The sequence below is a fragment of the Microcebus murinus genome, chromosome 11 (assembly GCF_040939455.1).
Source record: "Microcebus murinus isolate Inina chromosome 11, M.murinus_Inina_mat1.0, whole genome shotgun sequence".
Classification (NCBI taxonomy): domain Eukaryota; kingdom Metazoa; phylum Chordata; class Mammalia; order Primates; family Cheirogaleidae; genus Microcebus; species Microcebus murinus.
In genome coordinates this window covers 56,154,970-56,177,757 of record NC_134114.1, presented here as the reverse complement: position 1 = coordinate 56,177,757, position 22,788 = coordinate 56,154,970, and the positions used below count along the sequence as shown (strand labels likewise).

The 22,788-nt window shown below is 34.3% G+C and overlaps 1 protein-coding gene across 5 annotated transcripts in view; it reads left to right on the top strand.

Annotated features, from left to right (window-relative positions):
• The window catches only part of AP3B1 (adaptor related protein complex 3 subunit beta 1), a 227,706-nt gene that overhangs the window by 111,035 nt on the left and 93,883 nt on the right, over nt 1-22,788 (top strand). For all 5 annotated transcript variants that reach the window (XR_012921698.1, XM_012766761.2, XM_076008138.1 and 2 more), the window contains exons 15-17: nt 3,496-3,672; nt 15,902-16,088; nt 17,050-17,180. Coding sequence is in view for 4 of the 5 variants with exons in the window: in XM_012766761.2 (XP_012622215.2) it covers nt 3,496-3,672; nt 15,902-16,088; nt 17,050-17,180 (495 nt within the window). In the remaining variant the exon portion in view is untranslated. The remainder of the gene's footprint in view (nt 1-3,495; nt 3,673-15,901; nt 16,089-17,049; nt 17,181-22,788) is intronic.

Below are 22,788 nucleotides of genomic sequence, written 5' to 3'. Positions count from 1 at the left end.
AGGGTGTTGTTCTGTAAAGACTACTGAGTAATATTGAAATAGCACTTTACGTACTCCTTGCCCAGATGCCTCACTGGACACCTACCCTTTCACAAGTTATCCACCCTTGTCCAGCAACCCTAATGTAATTCAGGCTTAAGTTTTAGTGCATATTGAGTCCAGATACAGAATATTGAATCTGATTTGCTGTTGGAATGCAGTTTGCTTAGCTGTCTACTGGTTTTGCCTTTGACAAATTTAAATGAATAAAATTGATGTTTTTGTAAGATTTACTTTAGACTATTGCACGGTGCAGTGGGCTGGTGTTGAAGCACTATAGCTTTTAAATTGAACTGTTTACAGAATGATCTGTAAAATCTTTCTAGATGTCTTTCTATAACTGCTGTGGTGGGCTAGGAGTCATTATTTGTTTTTGTAGGCAAGTTAATGGGTTAAAATGGCAGTCAAAACTGCCTTTTAGTAGGTTTGAAAAGTGCACTTAATCACTTGCTCAGTGCATTTAGAATAAAGAATCAGGCAAAGTCATTTACAACCCAGTTTGTCTTTGAGAATATTGAAAAGCAGAGGTTCATAATGAAAATATTGTATGCATGACTATATGTGTGTGTATGTCTGTGTGTGTAGGGTGGGATGAGTATTATTAACTTGGTTTTAGTTCAGTGTTCCTGTTGTATTTTGTGGTTGAAAAGGACCAATAACTTTGTTATTACAAAGTTACTAATTTTCTTACTTGCAGTTTTTTTTTACTTGTTTCAAGTCTTTGAAAGTAGTAGCCATGGGTTCATAGTATCAGTGGTTTAAATGCATCCCTATTAGCTTAATTGGGAGAGAGGGAGGGAGGGCTAGAATCTGAAAATCTTAAGATTCCGATTCTAGTCAAGTGCACAAAAATACTGGCTTTGTCAGTTTCCTACGCTTGTTAATAAAATGCCATCACCAAGAGTTGAGTATCGATATATTGATGTTATTTCTTGCTGTGAAGTTTTTTTAAGTTTTTAAAATGTTTTCTTGGGAATTTTATTAGCTTAGTTCTAGAAAACTCTGAATTTTAACCTTATCACTACAGCCACCTTGAGATATTCATTGTGAGCATTACAATGTATTGATTTTTAATTTTTTTCAAAGAGTTATATTTTAAATGTATGCATTATGAATTTTAGAGTATTCAAATATTTTTAGTTTAATCTTAGTATATTCATGAATATAAACAACCTTATTTCTTTTGGGGATTGTCTTTTTAATTGCAAAAGATTGTTACCAGAAGAAAATTACTTCAGATGGGGTAATAGACTGTGATATATCATTGAATTCTAATTTTTATACTCGCAATATATAATAAAATGTTTAAGAAAAATAAATCTAGCATTACTGAAATCTGAAGTTGCCCATATATTCTTATTTAGAAGTACCTTTCATTATGGCAGGCAACTTGAATTGCTCTATACTGGAAAATTTAATGTACCACTCAATTACTATTCTTTAGCCCAATTTAAAATAATAAATTGAGAGTAAGGTCTTAATGCAGTGTAACCTTTGGAACATTAGAAATAACCTCTTTCCAGAAATCAGTATATAGTAATGGTATCAGTTTTATCACACTGCATGAATAGATTTGTAATAGCTCTTAGACCTTTTTTTATTACATAAGTATACTGATTTCTTCTTACTACACTTATGCTAAACACTAATTTTAAGGTGATGGTTCTATAATGTTCAAAATTATATACTTTTTTATTTTAAAGCTTTTTTGATTATTTTATTCTGATTCTGGTGAAAACCCCAATTTAGAGATGTCTTGATATTTTTATATTATTTCATAAAATGGGTGTTTTGAAGGAATTTGAGATGGGAGATATTGAGATAACATTTTAGCTATGGAAAGGTCCTTATTCTCCCTTTTTTCTTTAATAGCCATACTATATATAGCTATGAAACTCTATGAAAATATTAGTATTTTATTTGAGAAATTGTAAAAGAACTTCATAAAAAGTGTTATCTGTTCTTGTGATGCTACCTTTTAATGATAGCTATCGGCCTTTTCATTTATCATGAAAGGCAAATTTTCTATGCCAGGTGAAAATGTTCACAGGAACTAATTTACATACCCTCTCAAATTCCTTTTGGAATAGGGGAGGCTACAAATAAGCAAATAGTAATAGAACTAATTTGCATACTCTAAAATGTTGGTCTTAATGGTACTGATGGAAAGTTTCCAATTTGTAGTAAAGCAGTGACTTTTAAGAACATAAATTATATTGAAATATACTTTATTAAAAATATATAATGCCAGAATGCAACAATGGACAAGTTTATCTTATCCATATTTCTTTTATTGACCAAATAGTAAACTGAAATTCATGATTTTATAAGCAGACCTGGATGATCTTGTCAGTTTGGTATATTTCCAGTACTGTAGATACAAATACACAAATACATAAAGAGCAAGAATAGTTTTGATTTGGAATCATAGTCTTCAATGGATGTATTCCTTTTTCTGTGTTATCCATGGGTTCTCAAATGTGGTTTGTGGACCAACTTCCTCAGGAATCACTTGTGATGCTTCTTAAAATATAATATATATATTTATTTTTATTTTTTTAATTTTTTTATTTTTTTGATTGAAACAGAGTTTCACTCTGTTGCTTGGGCTAGAGTGCCATGATATCAGTCTAGTTCGCAGCAACCTCAAACTCCTGGGCTCAAGCAATCCTCCTGCCTCAGCCTCCTGAGTAGCTGGGACTACAAGTATGCGCCACCATGCCCAGCTAATTTTATATATATATATATTAGTTGGCCAATTAATTTCTTTCTATTTTAAGTAGAGATGGAGTCTTGCTCTTGCTCAGGCTGGTTTTGAACTCTTGACCTCGAGCAATCTGCCTGTCTCGGCCTGCCAGAGTGCTAGGATTACAGGCGTGAGCCACTGTGTTCAGCCTTAAAATATAATATTTTTGTGGCCCAGCAATCAATCTTGAAGCTGATAGCCAGAAACTTGCCTTTTTACTAAGAACCCTAGATTATTTTTATGGGCATTAAGGTGTGAAAACTGTTGCTCTCTCTAGAGCAGGGGACAGCAAACTTTTCCTACATATTAATAGTCAGTATTTTTGGCTTTGAGGTCTTCATTGTGACTATTCAATTCTGCCATCATAGCACAAAAGCAGCAGCAGACAATACAGAAGCACAGTGTCATGGTTGGCCAGACTTGGTCCAAGAATTCACCAGTCTCTAACAGAATCTAGATTCTAGACTAATGGTTTATACTCTCTGAATCTTTTCTAAAGAATTATCTTTGAAATCAGTTGTAATGAGATTTTCTGTGTATTTGTTTTTTGATAACTAAAGAAAATCCAGAAATATAGAACACTTTCTGGATATACATTAAATGAATTAATATATGTAAAACCTTTATAATATTTATTACGTTTTCTATGTTAATATTAAGGAGAATATGATTATCTTATTTCTAACTATTTAATCTGCTTCTAATATTAGGTTCCTGTGGCTAGAGCAAGTATTCTTTGGCTAATTGGAGAGAACTGTGAACGAGTTCCTAAAATTGCCCCTGATGTTTTAAGGAAGATGGCTAAAAGCTTCACTAGCGAAGATGATCTGGTAAAACTGCAGATTTTAAATCTGGCAGCAAAATTGTATTTAACCAACTCCAAACAGGTAAGAGTCTAACCCTCAGTCAACCTATTTGATATGTACTTTCCTTTTCACTCTGATCAACCTGGTGAGGTCTGTTCCTGCATTAGTCTATCCATTCAATAATTACTAGGTGCATATTTATTTCCGGTTCCATGTTAGATAGTAGCAGTATAAGGAGATGACGTTCTAGTCTAGTGGGAGAGAAAAGTAGATAAAAAAATGACAGAGTATGTGGTAAGTGCTATAATAGATTTATTGAGATACAATGGAATTCTAGGAGTTACTGAAAATCTGAAGTTTTTACATTTTGGTCAGTGCAATCATTTTAGTCTCCTCATGTCCGATGGGTTATGAACCATACAATTTAAAAAATACTATCAAGTTGATGGTGCTTAAAACCATTCTTTAATGCTAATTTTCATTTGTTATTTCTCTCAATCTCCTTTTTTTGAGAAGTATTGAAGGACACAGTACAATTCTACAGGACACCTTATTAATCTATTTTTATACTTAATCATTTAAAAACAATGAGCTAAGTGAAAATTTGTGGTATTTTTTTAAAAAATCATCATGTTTTCTCCAGCGAATGGTGAAACCTACTCTGGTTAGCTAGAAGTATCATTCTAAAATATACAGTAGAACACTTCAGAAGCTGAGCTAAACAACTTCTATTAATAATATAGTTTAAGAAAAAAAATATGAGTGCAAACTATGTTGTCTTCAAATTCACTGGATAAGAAGACATGGAACATACTCTACAATTTCTAAATAAAGAGTACTGTACTCATTAGTTATTTAATAATTAGCTACAAAAAAAGGGCCAAAGATAGAACCTTTATTTGGTTTTGTTGAATCTTGATTAACATATTATTTCTCTATTTCTTTCATAATAATCATTAAGCTATATATATATGTATATGTGTGTGTGTATAGCTTTTTTTTAAAAGAGATAGAGTCTCACTCTGTTGCCCAGGAGTTTTGGTTGTATGATCATAGCTCACTGTAACCTCAAACTCCTGGGCTCAAGTGATCCTCCTGCCATAGCCTCCCAAGTAGCTGGGACTACAGGCACATGCCGCCATGTCTGGGTAATTTTCAAAAAATTTTTAGAGACAGGGTCTTGCTATGTTACCCAGGCTGGTCTCAAATTCCAGGTCTCAAACAGTCCTCCCATCTCAGCCTCCAAAGTGCTAGGATTACAGGTGTGAGCCACCAAGTCCAGTCTTAAAAAGTTTTAAAAGGTTTGCTTTCACTTCTAGGACAAGGTACGCTATTTAGTAGAGCATACAAATCATTCCATGTCCTCAAATTGCCAAGTATCTTAGTCCATTTGGGCTGCTATAACTAAATACCATATACCAGGAAGCCTATAAACAACTGACATTTATTTCTCACAGTTCTGGAGGCTGGGAAGTTCAAGAACAAGGTGCCTGTAGATTTGGTCTGGTTAGTGCTCACTTTCTCGTTCATAAATGGTGCCTTCTCAGTGTGTCTGCACATGATAAAAGGGGTAAACTAGCTCTCATCATAAAGACTGCCCTCATGACCTAATCGCCTCCCAAAGGCTCTGTTTCCCAATATCATCACATTAGTGATTAGGAATACTAACATTCAGACCATAGCGTCTACCATTCCAGACTTGACTTTAAAAGTTTCCTAAAAAAACACCATCCTGTTTTATGACTCTGATCCTCTGCTCTCCTCTTTCCTTATTCTGTGTAGTAAACCACTCTTTTATAAGCCCTTAGTCAAGAGTCTTATCCTTTATAGAACTTTCTCTGACCTCTCATCTCCTTATTATTGTTACATATTTATTTTATCATCTTTAAAACTAAACTATAAGGAGAGTAGGCCACAGTGTTCAGGGGCTGGTTTGCCATGGAGTCCTAATACTTATTTGTGGACCTAAATTCTCTGTGATCTAGATACCTCAGTGAACATTTCCAGAATTTTTATTGAATTCTCTATTTAGTTATAGGGAATGTCTCAGTTGATTTTTATAAGATTTAGCACATTTTATTTGTATGCTTAAAGAATAACTGAATAATAAACTTCTTTACTACCTCAAAATATTTTGACATGATATAAAAAAGAATTTAAAAGAATTTTAAAATGAGTGAATAGTCCACTTTCAGTATCTATTAGACTGACCCTCCCATGAGAAAACAAACTGGAAATTCTCAAAAAAACCAAACAACTATCTAAAGACTCAGAAGAGTAAAGAAAAGCAAGATGGATTCTGGAGGAGAATTGATACTTGGAAGAAGGGAGTGGCAGAGAGTGATTTTCTTCATTTTTATGGCTTTTATGAGGATGGGCTGCAGTTCATACTATGCACAGCAGCTGAAGCTCCAAAAGGAAAGCCAAAGTCCTTCTGGCTTGAGGAAATAGAGGACAGAGTTCAGGAAAATTATAAACATTGGAAAAATAAGGAAAAAATTCTAGAAAGGAGAGAGAGCCAGAGTAGGAAAGCCTCAAAATCTGTGAATAACTCTATTTCTGGCTAGATTTTGAATCACACATGTATAGAGTGGATTCAGAGCAGCACAGCTCAGAATAAAGAACTAAACTAAAATTTGAGGTGTACTCAAGAGACAGAGTTTTCACTTTGAATCCCACCAAGTTAACTGCCTGCTAAAATAAACAAAAATCCAGTATTCATTCAAAGACTATAACAGTGTCCGGGGTCTCTACAATGTAATATTCATAATGTCCAAGATACAATTCAGAATTACTCAGCATAAGTAAAACCAGGATGGCAGTTATTATATAATGGTTATAGTTTCAGTTTGGCAGTTGAAAAAATTATGGAGATGGATGGTGGTCGTGGTTGTACAATACTGTGAACATATCTAATGCCACTAAACTGTAGAAATGATTAAAATGGTAAAATTTATGTTTTTTAAACCTCAATAAAAATGAAGACCAGCAAAATGTAATTTTCAAGGAAAAAAAAATCAACAGGAACCAGCCCTAGGATGTCCCATTTGTGATTTGCAGGCATTTTAAAACAACTGTTATAAATATGGTTAATAATATAAAGGAAAATGCATCCCAATGAATGAAAAGATGAAATGCCAGCATGAATTAGTTCGGTGTGGTGGTGCACGCCTGTTGTCCCAGCTATTTGTGAGGCTGAGCCAATGGCTGTCACAGCAAGAACAAAAATAAATAAATGGGACTTGATTAAATTAAAAAGTTTCTGCATAGCCCAGGAAATAATCAACAGAGCAAACAAACAGCGTACAGAATAGGAGAAAATATTTGTATGCTATACATCCGAAAGAGAGCTAATTACAAAGAACGCAAGCAATTCAGCAAGGGAAGAATAACCCCTAAAAAGTGGGCAAAAAACATGAACAGAAGCTTTTCAAAAGAAATAGACAAATAGCCAATAAACACGAAAAAATGCTCAACATCGTTAATTATCATGGAAATGCAAATTAAAACCATAATGAGATATTACCTTACTGCAGTTAGAATGGCTTTTATTAAAAAGTCCAAAAACAATAGATGCTGGCGTGGATGCAGAAAGAAAGAAATGCTTGCTTACACACTGTTGGTAGAACTGCAAATTAGTACAACCTCCATGGAAAACAGTATGGAGATTCCTCAAAGAACTAAAAGTCGACCTACCATTTGTTATAGCAGTCCCCCTACTGGGTATTTACCCAAAGGAAAACAACTCGTTTTATCAAAAAGACACCTGCCCTTGAATGTTTATTTTAGCACAATTCACAATTGCAAAGATGTGGAATCAACCCAAGTGCCCATCAGTTCATGAGTGGTTTAAGAAAATGTGATATGGGTGTGCTATGGAATACTACTCAGCCATGAACAAGGATGAATTAAGGCCTTTTACAACAATTGGTATGGAACTGGAGACCATCATGCTAAGTGGAGTATCTAAAAGATGGAAAAACAAATACCACATGTACTCACTATTAAATTGGAACTAACCGATGAGCACAAGTGTACACAGAGGAAAGTAAAACTCAGTGGAAATCAAGCCAGGGAGAAGGAAGAGAAGGGGATGGGTGAAAACCTACCTGACAGGTACAGTGAACACTGTGTGGGTGATGGGCACACTTATAACTCTGACTCAAGCATAACAAAATCAATACATGTAAGCAAAAACATTTGTACCCCCTTAATATTTAGGAATATAAATAAGAAATGAAAAGAAAAAATATACCAACAGGGAAACAGAAACTAAAAAAGAATCAAATGAAACTTTTGGAACTGAAAAATGCAGTATCTGAAAAATTAACATCTTACCTAGTTTGAATGCTATATATTCTTTAACATTTATATATTTTTCCTTCATGGCATAGAATTATAAAGCTGATTCATATTGGTTTTTTGTTGTTGTTGTTAATCTCTGTTACATTATATTTAAGATTCTTTAGGTGAACTTTTATGTAAGCTGAAATTTTCTTACTCTGGGCTCTTTGAGATACAAGTTTGTATTTGGAAAACAGTTTTTAATTAACTGTGTGTGGTTACTAACGTAGAACTATTTGATATCAATTACTAGGAGGCAGGTAGTGATTCAGAGTGCAGGTTCTAAAGTTAGACTGTCTGGCTTCACATCCTGCTGTGCCACTCACTAACTATTTGATTTTGGACAGATTATATAACCTGTCCATGACTTAGTTTCCTTATCTGCAAAGTGGGAATTATAATAATGTAGTCAGTTTTGCTGTAATGCAACACATGTTCCTAAAAATCATGTTATACAAAAGGGCACAATAAAAATCATAGGGATTATTGTGAAAAATGGAGCTAGAGTCACAACGCTCAAAAACTATATTGGTGACATTTTTAAAAAGGGAACCTAATAAAAATAGGAGCACAGTTTTATAAAAGCATGTTAAACATTTAACAAATGCATAAATACTGAAATGAATACAACTCTATTTTGAGACAGACTTGAGCTTTGTTTGTTAAGAAAAGGTAGTTTTTGTGAGTAAAGTGGTAGGAGGGTTAATCTGGAATTGGATGGAAAGTTGTATGTCTTAATGCGACTGAGTATGGCCCATAACACTTGCAGATGTTGACAATCTGAGGAAGGTATTTGAGGTGTTAACATCTGAGGTATGTTTTGTGCATTTCTGCACAGCCCTTTTCAGCTGGGTGCATTTTTCTGCCTTCACCTATGTTTTTTGCAGAAGAAATCGCGTACAAAATTCACGTTATGCCCAAATTGTTCCCTAATACACCAGCTGAGTTGGAACAAATGCACATTTTCAAAACAAGCATTGGAGCAGAACTGACTGTACCTACCTCACAAAGTTATTATGAGGATTACATGAGACAGTCCATGTAAAATGCTTAGATTTCCTGGCACATAAAAGTGCTCAATTCATTTTAGTGACCCTACTTCTTTGGTAACTCTAGTTTGCAACTACTATATTTTTCCTAAGGAATGTGATTGTTTACAGTAAAGTAACTAGTCTAGGTGCTGAGAGTCTCTATTCTTATTTGGAAAAAATACTCATTTGGGTTTATCCTAGTAAGAAAGCATGCTGAAATCCTTCTTTTGATAGTTTATGAAGAAAAAAATAGATGTAAATGTCAAGAGTAAACACTGGTAGAATATTCTTGGGGTCAGGGGGGAGTAATTTCATTGTTATAGAAGGTAAAAATGTTGAAGGACTTTGAAACCAGTTGAAATTGCTGAAAGAGCTCTTAAGACATCGCTTAAAGATTTAGCATGACTTCATTGAAATAGTCTATTGAAGTTTGAGGAAAAAACTTGGATTTGATTAAACTGATTAATAATAATTAAAAAGTTAATGAATAAAGGATGCTTTTGTTTTTAAACTTTCTTTAATAGTGTGTTATCTTTCAAATGATGTTGTAGTGTTAAGTATCATAAATTAATGTTTTTCTTAGCTTATGTCTTTATTTTCAGTTGTAAAATATTGCCAACCTGTGGCAAAGTACCTAATAGCATAAATGTGTATATATCTACTGCTAGGATTATGTTGATATTTAACATTTGCCACATTAATTTTTTTTAAAGGAATGTAAGATATAGAACTAAAATCTCAAGCTCTTATTCACACTTACCTTCCTTCTCCACTGGTAACCACTGCTATATTGTTGGTTTGTTTCATTTAATCATGAATGTTTTATGTTTTTATTATATGAGTATATATCCATAAATCATGTATATATATATTTTTTTTAGACAGAGTCTTGCTTTGTTGCCCAGGCCGTGGCGTGAGTGCCGTGAGGTCAGCCTAGCTCATAGCAACCTCAAACTCCTGGGCTCAAGCAATCCTGCTGCCTCAGCCTCAAGTAGCTGGGACTATAGGCATACGTCACCATGCCCGGCTCATTTTTTCTATATATATTAGTTGGCCAATTAATTTTTTTTCTATTTATAGTAGAGATGGGATCTCGCTCTTGCTCAGGCTGGTTTCGAACTCCTGACCTCAAGCGATCCGCCCGCCTCAGCCTCCCAGAGTGCTAGGATTACAGGCATGAGCCACTGTGCCTGGCCTCATACGTGATGTATATTATTTTGTGGGTTTTGAAATTTTTGTACAAGTAGGTATTCTACTTTATGTATACTTTCAGAACTTTTTTCACTTTATATGCTTTTGAAATACTGGTATGTGTAGATATAGTTCATTTAATTACAGTCTCATTCTGGGGAACAGTTAAATTTCTACTTTTCTGCTATTAATATTAAAAAAGAAAGTGCTTCATTGAGTTATTTTTGATTCTTAGTCAGAAATTTATAAATCACACTGGTGTTTTGGAGATTCCTCCTGAATTCTCTCTTGCCCTGTGATTCAGGTCTTTGGACAAAAGGAGCTGGAAAAATCCCCTCAGCTAAGTTAACATGATTTAGCAAAAGGAGGCTTGGGCACTACACAATGACATCTCTCCCCTTTTTTTTGCATGTATTTTCTTGGTAATGAGAAACTCAAGTATATGTAACATAGAAAGGAAGACCTTACAGAAAACTTTTCTAGTTGACAAAAAGGTAGATACTGTTAAATTCAATCCCATCCAAGTAACATAAAGAATCCTATTTAGTCAGGAAATTAAGAAACTGATTAGATGGGACACTAGTACTGCTTAGATTTGTCTCTGATATAGGTTAAGAATTCTGTGTAACTTTACTTCATTTACCAAACACATTTGTCAATATTGTTCTTTTTTAAAAATAACTATGTGGGACCAATATTAATCTTTACTATGCTGAATGCAGAATTATGTGGACTTTTTTGTATTCCTTAAACTAATAGTATTTCTAAGCTGATACTAGGACTATGTTTTAAGAGACCTTTTTAAATTATTTTGTACTGACCCATGAACTGTCAGAAGAAAGCTATTGTTTAACATTTTCAGTAGTTTATTCTCAGAGTATTTATGTAAAAATATGATACCCATATTTTGAGAAGACTGTTAAATAATGAATTTCTTAATTTTTGTATAGCACTCTCAAAATTCATTTTCCATGTCACAGTAACTTAGAGTCAATCTGAAAAGAATGTAATTGCTGTAAATAGTGTCTGGATAGCATTAGTCATTAGTTGGTACCAGAAGTGGTTCTTTAAATCTAAGCAGGAAAATTAATCTGAAATCAAAATTTAATAAATAGCTGTATATACAATATTTAATATTTCTGTTAATGCTATATATTCTATTTGCTTATCTTGTGTAATTTATGAATAAAACAAATTTTAAAGTACTATTTAATTGTCCATCTGGTTTTAGATTGAGCCTCAAATGTCATGATTGTCTGTTTTTTTTTTGTTTGTTTGTTTGTTTTGAGACAGTGTCTCATTCTGTTGCCCAGACTAGAGTGCCGTGGCATCAGCCTAGCTCACAGCAACCGCAAACTTCTATGCTCAGGAGATCCTACTGCCACAGCCTCCTGAGTAGCTGGGACTACAGGCATGCACCACCATGCCCGGCTAAGTTTTTCTATATATTTTTAGTTGGCCAATTAATTTCTTTCTATTTTTAGTAGAGATGGGGTCTCGCTCTTGCTCAGGCTGGTTTCAAACTCCTGATCTTGAGCAATCCTCCTGATTCGGCCTCCCAGAGTGCTAGGATTATAGGCATGAGCCACCACGCCCAGCCATGGTTGTCTATTTTCTTCATAACAGCTGGCCTGGACAGATCTAATTATGCCTGTTATCTAAGTGTCTCATCTAGTTTAGGATTTGTCCCAAATTTTTAATGAAGTAATATTAATAGTTGCATTAAAATAGGACAGAGTAAATTTGTAGATCTCCACTTTGAACTTCTAGCTTCTCCCATGGTTCTGTTTAGTGGTATGTAAAACACAAGTGCAGTGAACACAGATTTCATTTTAATATGTGAAATATTTTAAATCTGAAAGACTCATTTTCCAACCCATTCTGGATGTAAGTTAACTAACTTCCCACTTTAGACTAGCATACACGGTGTGTGCTGTAAAATGAAGTACACTCTGACAAAGCAGGTGAGGAAAGCTGTCTTTCACTTTTCCTGGTGGTGGTGAAATGAATACTTAACAGTGTTTCATTTGGCAGCAACTTGATGTACCAGCAAGTGGTGCCATGGCCTGTGAGATGCGTGGAGCCCCAGGCTGCTAGTGAAAGGAGTCAGGGAAAAATGGGAAGTTAGAGCTTGGTTATAGGTGAAATATGTGCTGGGGGTAACAACTAAACAGTCCTGCTATAGATCAGTAAAGAGAGTAGTCAAATTGCAAAGTGTAAATCTAAAACTTATTTTATTTTATTACTTGACAGCTCTGTTTTCATTTTGTTATGAACTCATCAGCACTACATTTTTTAATGGAAATGTGTATATAATGAAGAATGAAGTGTTAAATTTCCATTCAGTACTTAACATGCACAAATGTTTGTTGACATTTACTATTCACCATGAGAGTTGTAGTGATATCACTCACTGACCACATAACAAAAGAGAACAAATCTGCTAAAAAAGGATGAACATCTGTTTAAAAAGTTAGAAGTTATTTTTAAGAAGGTTATGCCTCAAGATGATACTTTAACACATATGGGTATGGAAGATGTTTACATAACTCTATATGAAAAATGATCTAATTGAGATAAAATGACTTTTTAAAAATTACCTTTTCACTTTTTATTCCAAGGATACTTTTGCACATATGAAAATTGAAACAGTAGCTATTAATGTGTTGGCTCCATTAGTAGAAAAAAGGCCACACACTGCAGATTTTCCAATAGAAAATCAGTTAATTCCAATAATAGACTTTTTTCACTCAAAGTATTTTTATGTTTGTTCTCTGTCATTTCAGCTGGGTGCGGTGGCTTATGCCTATAATCCTAGCACTTTGGGAGGCCAAGGAGGGAGAATCCCTAGAGGCCAGAAGTTCAAGATCAGCCTAAGCAACATAGAAAGACCCTGTCTTTACAAAAAAAAATAAAAAATTAAAAATTAGCTGAGAGTTGTGGTACACACTTGTAGTCCCAGCTACTTAGGAGGCTGAGGCAAGAGGATCATTTGAGCCCAGGAGTTCCAGGCTACGGGGAGCTATGATTGTACCACTGCACTCCAGCCTGGGCAACAGAGGAAGACCCTATGTCTTTTTTTTTTTTTTTTTTTTTTTTTTGAGACAGAGTCTTGCTTTGTTGCCCAGGCTAGAGTGAATGCCATGGCATCAGCCTAGCTCACAGCAACCTCAAACTCAAGCAATCCTGCTGCCTCAGCTTCCCGAGTAGCTGAGACTACAGGCATGCGCCACCATGCCCGGCTAATTTTTTCTATATGTATTAGTTGGCCAATTTATTTTTTTCTATTTATAGTAGAGACGGGGTCTCGTCTTGCTCAGGCTGGTTTTGAACTCCTGACCTAGAGCAATCCATTAGCCTTGGCCTCCCAGAGTGCTAGGATTACAGGCGTGCACCACCGTGCCTGGCCGACCCTGTGTCTTTAAAAAAAAAAAAAGGGTGGGGGAATTTTCTCCATTAGAATGTTATTATCTACAAAGAATAGTAAGTTGAAAATGTCAACAATTTCATAATTACTAATCATAAAATTTAATTTAAAAAAGATTGTAAAACAGTTTTATTTTTTTAAACTTAAATTATAAGACCATATAAAAATATATTCTCTAGAGCAGGAGTCCTCAAACTTTTTAAACAGGGGGCCAGTTACTGTACCTCAGACCATTGGAGGGCTGGACTATAATTTGAAAAAAAACTATGAACAAATTCCTATGCATACTGCACATATCTTATTTTGAAGTAAAAAAACAAATGAACAAAAATATCCACATGTGGCCCGCGGGCCATAGTTTGAGGATGCCTGCTCTAGAGAAACATCAAAGCTTTGGTTGGTACTAGGGATAGATACAATGAAGAAACTGGCTAAAAGTATATGTATGTGCAGTGAATAATTATTCTGCTTGTGTTTTTAATGCATCATTGTGCACAGATATGCTTATATATTTTAGAAAGAATTTTATTTATTGAAAATACATTTTAATAGAACTATTTTATAAGCTCACCAAGATAATAAATTTTATAGTTAATATATATTTTAAAATCATGTAATTTTGGTTACTTTAGATACCCTGTCTCACTCTCAAAATTATTAGTACATTGAAAAAGTTTTATTTTCTGAAATTAATTTTGGGGATAGGAAATATAAGCAAAATGCATCACTCTGCTAGCTCAAAATAAATCATTGCAATTAGGAGCCTTACTTTCTCTGATTTATTTTAGTTGTAGATTATAAATCTCAACACTCAAATGGACTTTAAAGTTAACCTCGTTGTAAATTCTCACTCTACATTTGAGAAAACTAATGGTTAAGTGAGTTTCCCTGTTTTTCCCAGAAGTTAATTACACAGTTGAGTGTACCACTTTTCCCTTTAAGCTGATTTTGACTTGTAGTACTCATTGGGTGAATATTTTGCTGATTGTCTTTAGAAAATGAATTATAGAATTTTTCTTATCTGTAGTTGCATGGTCTAGCAATTAGTGAAGAGCAATTGTTCTTTCCCAAATTCAGAATAGCTCTATTAACATTTTCACTTGTATTTTTTTATAATTCTACTTTAATAAAACTAGACTAATGCTTTTTAAGTATCTTGCTACTGAAAGACGGTTGCTTTCTATCCAAATCAATTATCTTAACCAATTACTATTGTAAAAGAGTTTACCTCACCATTCCTGTACTTTGACTTATTGTTCTTGAATTGCCTCTAGCTCTGCCTAAACTGGATTCATTTTTATTTTTTATCTGTTTTCTAACATGTATAAAATGTTCTAATCTAATGTATATGATTTACTGTTCCTCAGTTTATTTTTTCCTATGTATTATGAATCCTGTTTGGCTTGTAGTTACAATTGTACATGTGTAGGTTTCTAAGTTAAAACTATGCTTTTTAAATAAAATAACTGTAGTTTATACAAACCTATTTTGTTAACATTTCAATTTTGGCTTAATTATTATTAAAATTATCTCAATGTATATTAATGTAGTACATTCAAAAATTGACTTAGGAAGTCTTATTACGGTATAAAAGCTACCCTAATAAGTTGTTCCCTTACATAAATAAATAAATGACCAATATTACTAGAGGCTATAAGCAGCATGGGAGAAAAAATGGAAGAAGTCTTTTATCCTAGTTTTTAGAGGGCATCAGCAGCTTGCTTTTATGAAAAAGTAACAGCTAAATGCACTGCAAATAATTTGCAGTAATCCAGTTCAGTGATTCATGTGTCTGCTTTAATGGGTCATAATTCAGGGTAAAGTAACTGAGTGCAGTCAGAGTGCAGACACTGCTTATGCCAGGGACAGTATCTCTTCATAAAACACACCTCAGGAGAAGCAGTTTGCCAGCCCCCTAATACTCTCTGATGTTTTGATGTCCTGCATATTTTTCCGATTAAGTTTTGAGTGCCATGTTTTTAGTTGTATTTCCACATTCATTATTCTCACGTAGACCCTTCACGGGTTTGCCATATATGATTATTTTTTTAATGATGCCTTTCTTTCCACTTCAGCAGTTTAATAATCTAGCACATGGCTGCTTCTCAGTACTCAGCATTCACCTCCCCAGTACAGAAGAGGACATGTGCTTTGGCTTCAAAATTCCATTTGCAGCATTAGAAATGCATATTCCCTACGGAACAACATTTGTTTGACATAACCATTCATTTTTATTATCTCTTTAAATATGTTTATCCAGAGTTATCAATAATCATAAATAACTGTATTCTCATCTTGTTCTGTTTTTTTCCAACAGACAAAATTGCTTACCCAGTACATATTAAATCTCGGCAAGTATGATCAAAACTACGACATCAGAGACCGTACAAGATTTATTAGGCAGCTTATTGTTCCGAATGAAAAGAGTGGAGCTTTAAGTAAATATGCCAAAAAAATATTCCTAGCACAAAAACCTGCACCATTGCTTGAGTCTCCTTTTAAAGGTATTATTATCAAACTATAAATGTAAAATATGTGTTATTTAAAAAATTATGGAAGTATCTGCCCATTTCTAATATGTTTAAAATTTATCTCAGGTATTAATAAGGCAAATGATTAGCATATGTGAATATAGAAGAACAGTGTGTTTTCTACTGATTCATCTGTTTTCTAGAGCAAGTTTTATGGTAAAGTTTATATTTGTATAGACCTTATTTACCTAAATAATTTTAATTTTATTTTTATTCTTAATAAACAGTTTAACCAGTAGATGAAAGCTTTGTTCTTCTTATAGATATTATGTTTATTTAAATTTTAAGCAGATTGATTTTATAAGGAATATAAGTTATTTTAATAATGAGGTATTATTAATTACATATTCTATGTACACTAATAGCAACATTTCTAGGGGGAATTATTTCATATCCCTTTTTATTTAAGTTTCTTTTTCAAAGAGAGAAGTTGACTTATTTTTCCCAGCTTTTTAAAAGGACTAATTAAATATTTTATTGTTTAACAAGTAGCCATTAACTTGGAATCAAATGACCATATACCTTGGTTTTCATATTGTTTCTTATTTAATTGTTGTAAAGCAATAAAAAGCAATTCAGTTTTGTAGAAAAACTATTAAAATTCTGGATGTGTTTGTGCCAAGACATGTATATGGATTGTTTAACTGTGCTGTCATTCTTAATATTCACAGTAAAGTAATTTTTAGAGAAGCTACATTTCAGAGCAACACCTCTAAACACACTGACTGATTAGCTTTTTTATTGACCATTATGGGGGAGATTATTGTAATCTATGGACTGAAATCAGTTTTTTGACCTATGAAGAGCTTCCTAGTTTATATTTATTCCTTGACATTTGAGGTAATATGCCAATTACCTTGAGCTCTGATTACGACTGTTCGCTGTTATATACAGCTTATATTGTTTATTTTATATTTTCCTCTGTTTTTAATAGATAGAGATCATTTCCAGCTTGGCACTTTATCTCATACTCTCAACGCTAAAGCTAGTGGGTACCTGGAATTATCTAATTGGCCAGAGGTGGCGCCCGACCCATCAGTTCGAAATGTAGAAGTAATAGAGTTGGTAAGTTGACCTTTCTGAAATTAATTTTGTTCAAACAGTGGGAGATTCTAGGATAACTGTTGCTTTATATAAAAGCTTTTTAGGAGAGTTGAAAATTGAAAATATTGTTCTAGTATTTCTAAATGTAATGTGTTAGATACACTGTGCCTTTAGAGGAACTAAATATAGTATTCCTATGTCATTGTACTTGTACTGTTCCTCTTCTTCAAGGAAATAGAGAATTGAATTCTCTGCATTAGCGCCACACACATTTGCGCTATTGCATTTGTAGCTGTGTAGATTCCATTTGTAAGGTATTTAGTTTCATTGGATTGAGCTTTTTCTACTTTGTTTAGAGATTTGAGGCTTCCTGTCATTATTTTTCTAAGATTTTTTTGTTTGTTTGTTTTGTTTTGTTTTGTTTTGCTGTTCTCTTCCAGAAAAACCACACAAAGTGTTCTTCTGGATTTCTGGTGAACCTGTTTTAAATGAAGCCTAAATATAAATAGGGAGCACTGTGTACCAAAAATATCCATTGAGAAGGTCACAATTAAAATGAATGATATGATATATTGCTTTAATATTTTACTTGCTCTGTAAATACTCTTTTTCTAGATTTTTAAAAAATGCTCACCATTAGGGTAAAAGAATTAACATTCTTTTCTAATATTATCTGTTTCTTTCTTATATAAACAAGAAAAATAAGGAGAGGGGCCTTCTGATTGTATTTAGAGATTGACTGTATGAGGCCAACACTTTGGGAGGTGGAGGCGGGAGAATTGTTTCAGGCCAGAAGTCTGAGATTGATTATGTGAAATATACTTTTTAAAGTAGAATTAATAAAAATGAGAAATTAAGAATACTATTCTGGATACTTTTCTGGTAGAAAAGATATATTGAACTAGGATTCAGATAACCAAATTCTTTACCACTAATTCCTGCAGGAAAGTGAGTTAGCTTCCTTGCTCTTATTTTTTCTATATATAATAAAATTATGGTCCACAACTCCTCTGGCTGCAGACTGGTAGCCATGTCTGTCATGAACCACTCAGCAGGAGGTGAGTGATGGGCAAGCCAACAAAACTTCATCTGTATTTACAGCTGTTCCCCATTGCTCACGTCTGAGCTCTGCCTCCAGTCAGATGGGGGGTGGGCATTAGATATTATCACAAGAGCTCGAACCCAACTGAAAGCTGTGCATGTGAGGGATTTAGGTTCTGTGCTTCTTACGAAAATCTAATGCCTGTTGATCTGAGGTGGAGCTGAGACCATGATGCTAGTGCTGGGGAGCAGCTGCAAATGTAATAAGTGTAATGCACTTGAATCATCCTGAAACCACCCCCCTCTACCATCCCTGGAAAAATTGTCTTTCATGAAACTGGTCCCTGGTGCCAAAAAGGTTGGGGACCACTGCAATAGAAGACCTTTATTACTTAAAATAGAATTTCTATAATGATCATAGCCATGTAATTTGATTCCTCTCAGAAAAATGTTTCTCTTAACCACCCCAACTTATCCTGGCTTTGGAACATGGCCAGAAGCAATAATAACTAATAATAGTTCCATTTAGCAAACCTTGACAGTGTACTATGATAATATTTTACAAACATTATCCTGTTTAAATCTCATAATGATCATAAGTGATGGTTATTGGTTATTGTCATTCCCATTTTACAGATGAGGGAAGCCAGGTCTCATAGAACCTAATATTATTATTAAATATTAAACTGCCTAAGTTCATGTAGCTAGTAAGTGATAGAACCAGATTCCAACCCAAGTCTGTTTGAGTCCATTGTCCATGGTCTTACTACATTTTATTATGTCATGAGGAGACGAAGCTTGAGCTTGTTTGCAAATCTTTGTTATCTTTAATACTTAGTGCTATCATTTTCATGCTGTGATAAATGATCTCTTACTTAGAGATGGCCAAAAAAGGGCAAAAGTTAAAAATATGAAAATTAATTACACTTCTTTCTCCTTGCAATTAAGTTTGTTGATTTTCACACAAATCTGCATACTCTTAAGTGCTCTTCAAAACAATTTCCTATTTATGCAATTTTTGGTCAAATACTAGAATATGAAGAGAATACTTTATTATGATTCTCCCTACAGATATACTCCTTCTCCTAATTTCATATTATGCCTATTTGTTGTTTTTATGATTCTGTTCTTTCTCATCATTGGGAACATAATGTTTTGGCCCAAATAGAACCATCCTTTTATCCTCACTCTACTTCCATCCTATCCCCAACCTCCCTGCCACCACTCCCCATCCCCAAGAAAGGTCTCTGTTGTCAGAAATGTATACCAATGCTGCAGTTTAATTTGTTCTCAGCAGTATCCTTATGTTGGCTGATTGGTTGGTTGGTTGGCTAGCTTCTTCCATTTTCATGTGTCCTTCTAAACATTAACTACCTTATATAGTTAGTATTTAAATAATCTATTTTCTTACATTCATTTCACCTGTCCAGTTCAATGGGAACAAATTTGATTTTTCATTTTATGAAATACATTTCTGAAATTAATAATTGGTCGCTTACAATGGAGAATATTTATAACTGATAGAATCTGGTTGAAGAGAACTGTCACTATCCATTGATGCCATGCAGAAAATAGCTTCAATCTATTAGTCTCTGAGACATATTAGTTAAAATTATACTATGAAGGATATAATTAAATATAAAAATAATGTAGATAGTTTTATTTTCAAATGCAGCTATAACAACGCAGAATGCTCGTACCGTCTTTCTTGCCTCTCATTCTACTTCCCCTCCCCACCAAAGTCATATTAATGTATTTCTTGCACTTAATACACTATGCTATTCTAGTTTCACGATCTAACGGTCATATTTTGTTACTATGAAATATACCTTAGTAAGAAAAATGGCCTAGGTTTAGATAATCTAATACTTTAATCAAAACAACAGGGAACCTAGTCAGATTGACACTGGAAGTCACTTTGAATTACACACCACCATTTCCAGGATATCAGATATAATGTATATTTATATTATGATACCATTAGGTTTTGAAGATTCTTTAGAATTTTGTTACTTAGTTCTAGAAAATCCTTTCTTTTCCAGTTACAGAAAACTGTTTGCATATCAAGGGTATTTTGCTTTATAAACGCATCTATTAATATTTTATCCCTCATAGGAACTCTTAAATTAATACCTCTCTGTTCTTCTCCTCTTCTCTTTTTCCTGTTATTCCTTTTGCTTTTGATACAACTATCGTAGTCATAAAGAACCATAATAAAAATTAAAATATTTTTATTGTTAATCTTTGGCTCTTTAAAATCTGAAACTTCATGAATATAGAGCCCATGGACATGTCAAGATAATATATCCCTTTGAGCACAGAAGCCCAATTTTTCCAAGTTGTTGATTTAGTCTTACTAAATTGATCCAACAAACTTTTTATCAGACTTCAGAGAAATGTGTTCATTTGGATTTAAGAAAAATATAGACTTAAGTATTTACTAAATATAGGGGACCTTTGTTTATAAAATACTATCTTTATTGATAATTGGAGGCAGAAGCATTTTAAATACACATAAAAGAAAGCAGTACTACTGATCTTATGCAATTATGTTATTCAAATATATTCAGGTAGTTTTTACTCATTTTCCTGTTATTGTGCAGTTAGTAATTTTCCAGGTTCCTGAAGCTTATCTCTTTAAGTAACATGCCTTAAGCCCTTTAGATCATTGTTTTTTAAATGTAGTTGCACGTTATAATCATATGACAAATTTATGTCAGACCTACACCAGAACAATTAAATCAAAATCACAGAAGGTGAACCCTAGGTTTTAGTTTTTTTTTTTTTTTTTTTTGAGACAGAGTCTCGCTTTGTTGCCCAGGCTAGAGTGAGTGCCGTGGCGTCAGCCTGGCTCACAGCAACCTCAAACTCCTGGGCTCGAGTGATCCTTCTGCCTCAGCCTCCCGAGTAGCTGGGACTACAGGCATGCGCCACCATGCCCGGCTAATTTTTTATATATATATCAGTTGGCCAATTAATTTCTTTCTATTTGTAATAGAGACGGGGTCTCGCTCTTGCTCAGGCTGGTTTTGAACTCCTGACCTTGAGCAATCCACCCGCCTCGGCCTCCCAAGAGCTAGGATTACAGGCGTGAGCCACAGCGCCCGGCCTAGGTTTTAGTTTTTTAGTGTTAATATTTTTATTGTTTGTATTAGCATTTAAAAATACGTTCTCAAGTGATTCTAATATGCATCCAGTGTTGAGGACCATTGTTGAATAAGAACCTCTGTCATGCTATATATTCCTTGATAACAAAATATGTACTCTAGCAGAGACTGGTACATAGTAGAAACTTAAAAGTATAATAAATAAGTGAGTCTTAACTACTTTGACCTTTTAAAAAATATATACATTTTTCTGCTCTTTAAAAAAGAATATTTGGGCCGGGCATGGTGGCTCATGCCTGTAATCCTAGCACTCTGGAAGGCCGAGGCGGGCGGATTGCTTGAGGTCAGGAGTTCGAAACCAGCTTGAGCAAGAGCGAGACCTCGTCTCTACTATAAATAGAAAGAAATCAATTGGCCAACTAATATATATAGAAAAAATTAGCTGGGCATGGTGGCGCATGCTTGTAGCCCTAGCTACTCGGGAGGCTGAGGCATCAGGATTGCTTGAGCCCAGGAGTTTGAGGTTGCTGTGAGCTCGGCTGACGCCACGACACTCACTCTAGCCTGGGCAATAAAGCAAGATTCTGTCTCATAAAAAAAAAAAGAATATGTGGAAACATGATTTAATTTGTTCTTAATGATGCAAAGTTACAGTTTTAATATAAAAGCAGTTTAATATGCTGTATTAAAAATCTTTAAGGGATTCATATTAGTAATATTAAAGTAAACACTGAAGTCTATATTTTTCTTAAATCCAAACAAAATTCTGAATTTAATATTCAAGTCTTTTTTCTTTTTTGTGACAGAGGCTCACTCTGTTGCCCTGGGTAGGGTACTATGATGTCAGCCTAGCTCACAGCAACGTCAGACTCCTGGGCTTAAGCAATCCTTCTGCCTCAGCCTCCCAAGTAGCTGGGACTATAGGCATGCGCCACCATGCTTGGCTAATTTTTTCTATATATATTTTTAGTTGTCCAGCTAATTTCTTTCTATTTTTTTAGTAGAGACGGGTTCTCGCTCTTGCTCAGGCTGGTCTCGAACTCCTGAGCTCAAGCAATCCTCCCGCTTTGGCCTTCAAGAGTGCTAGGATTACAGATGTGAGCCACCATACCCAGCCAATATTCAAGTCTTTAAGAGTCTAATAAATATAACTAATATTTATAGTGCTAGCCACAGTTAGGATACATCACTGTACAAAATATTAAAAAATCCATGCTCTCCAGAAGCTTACATTCTATCAGGATAGACCACAATTAAAAAAATAAATAAATTGTATAGTATATTAGAAAATAATAAGTGCTATGATTTTTTTTAAGGATGGGGAAATAGTGTTAGAAGTGGGAACAGCTTGGGGCAAGACCCTGGGCTGGGAGCATTCGCAGGGCATTTGGAGGGGCAGAAAGGAGGGGCTAGAGCAGAGTGAGCAGGAGGGCTAGCAACTGGAGGAGGTCAGAGAGGCAACGGGCAGGAGGGTGGTGGAG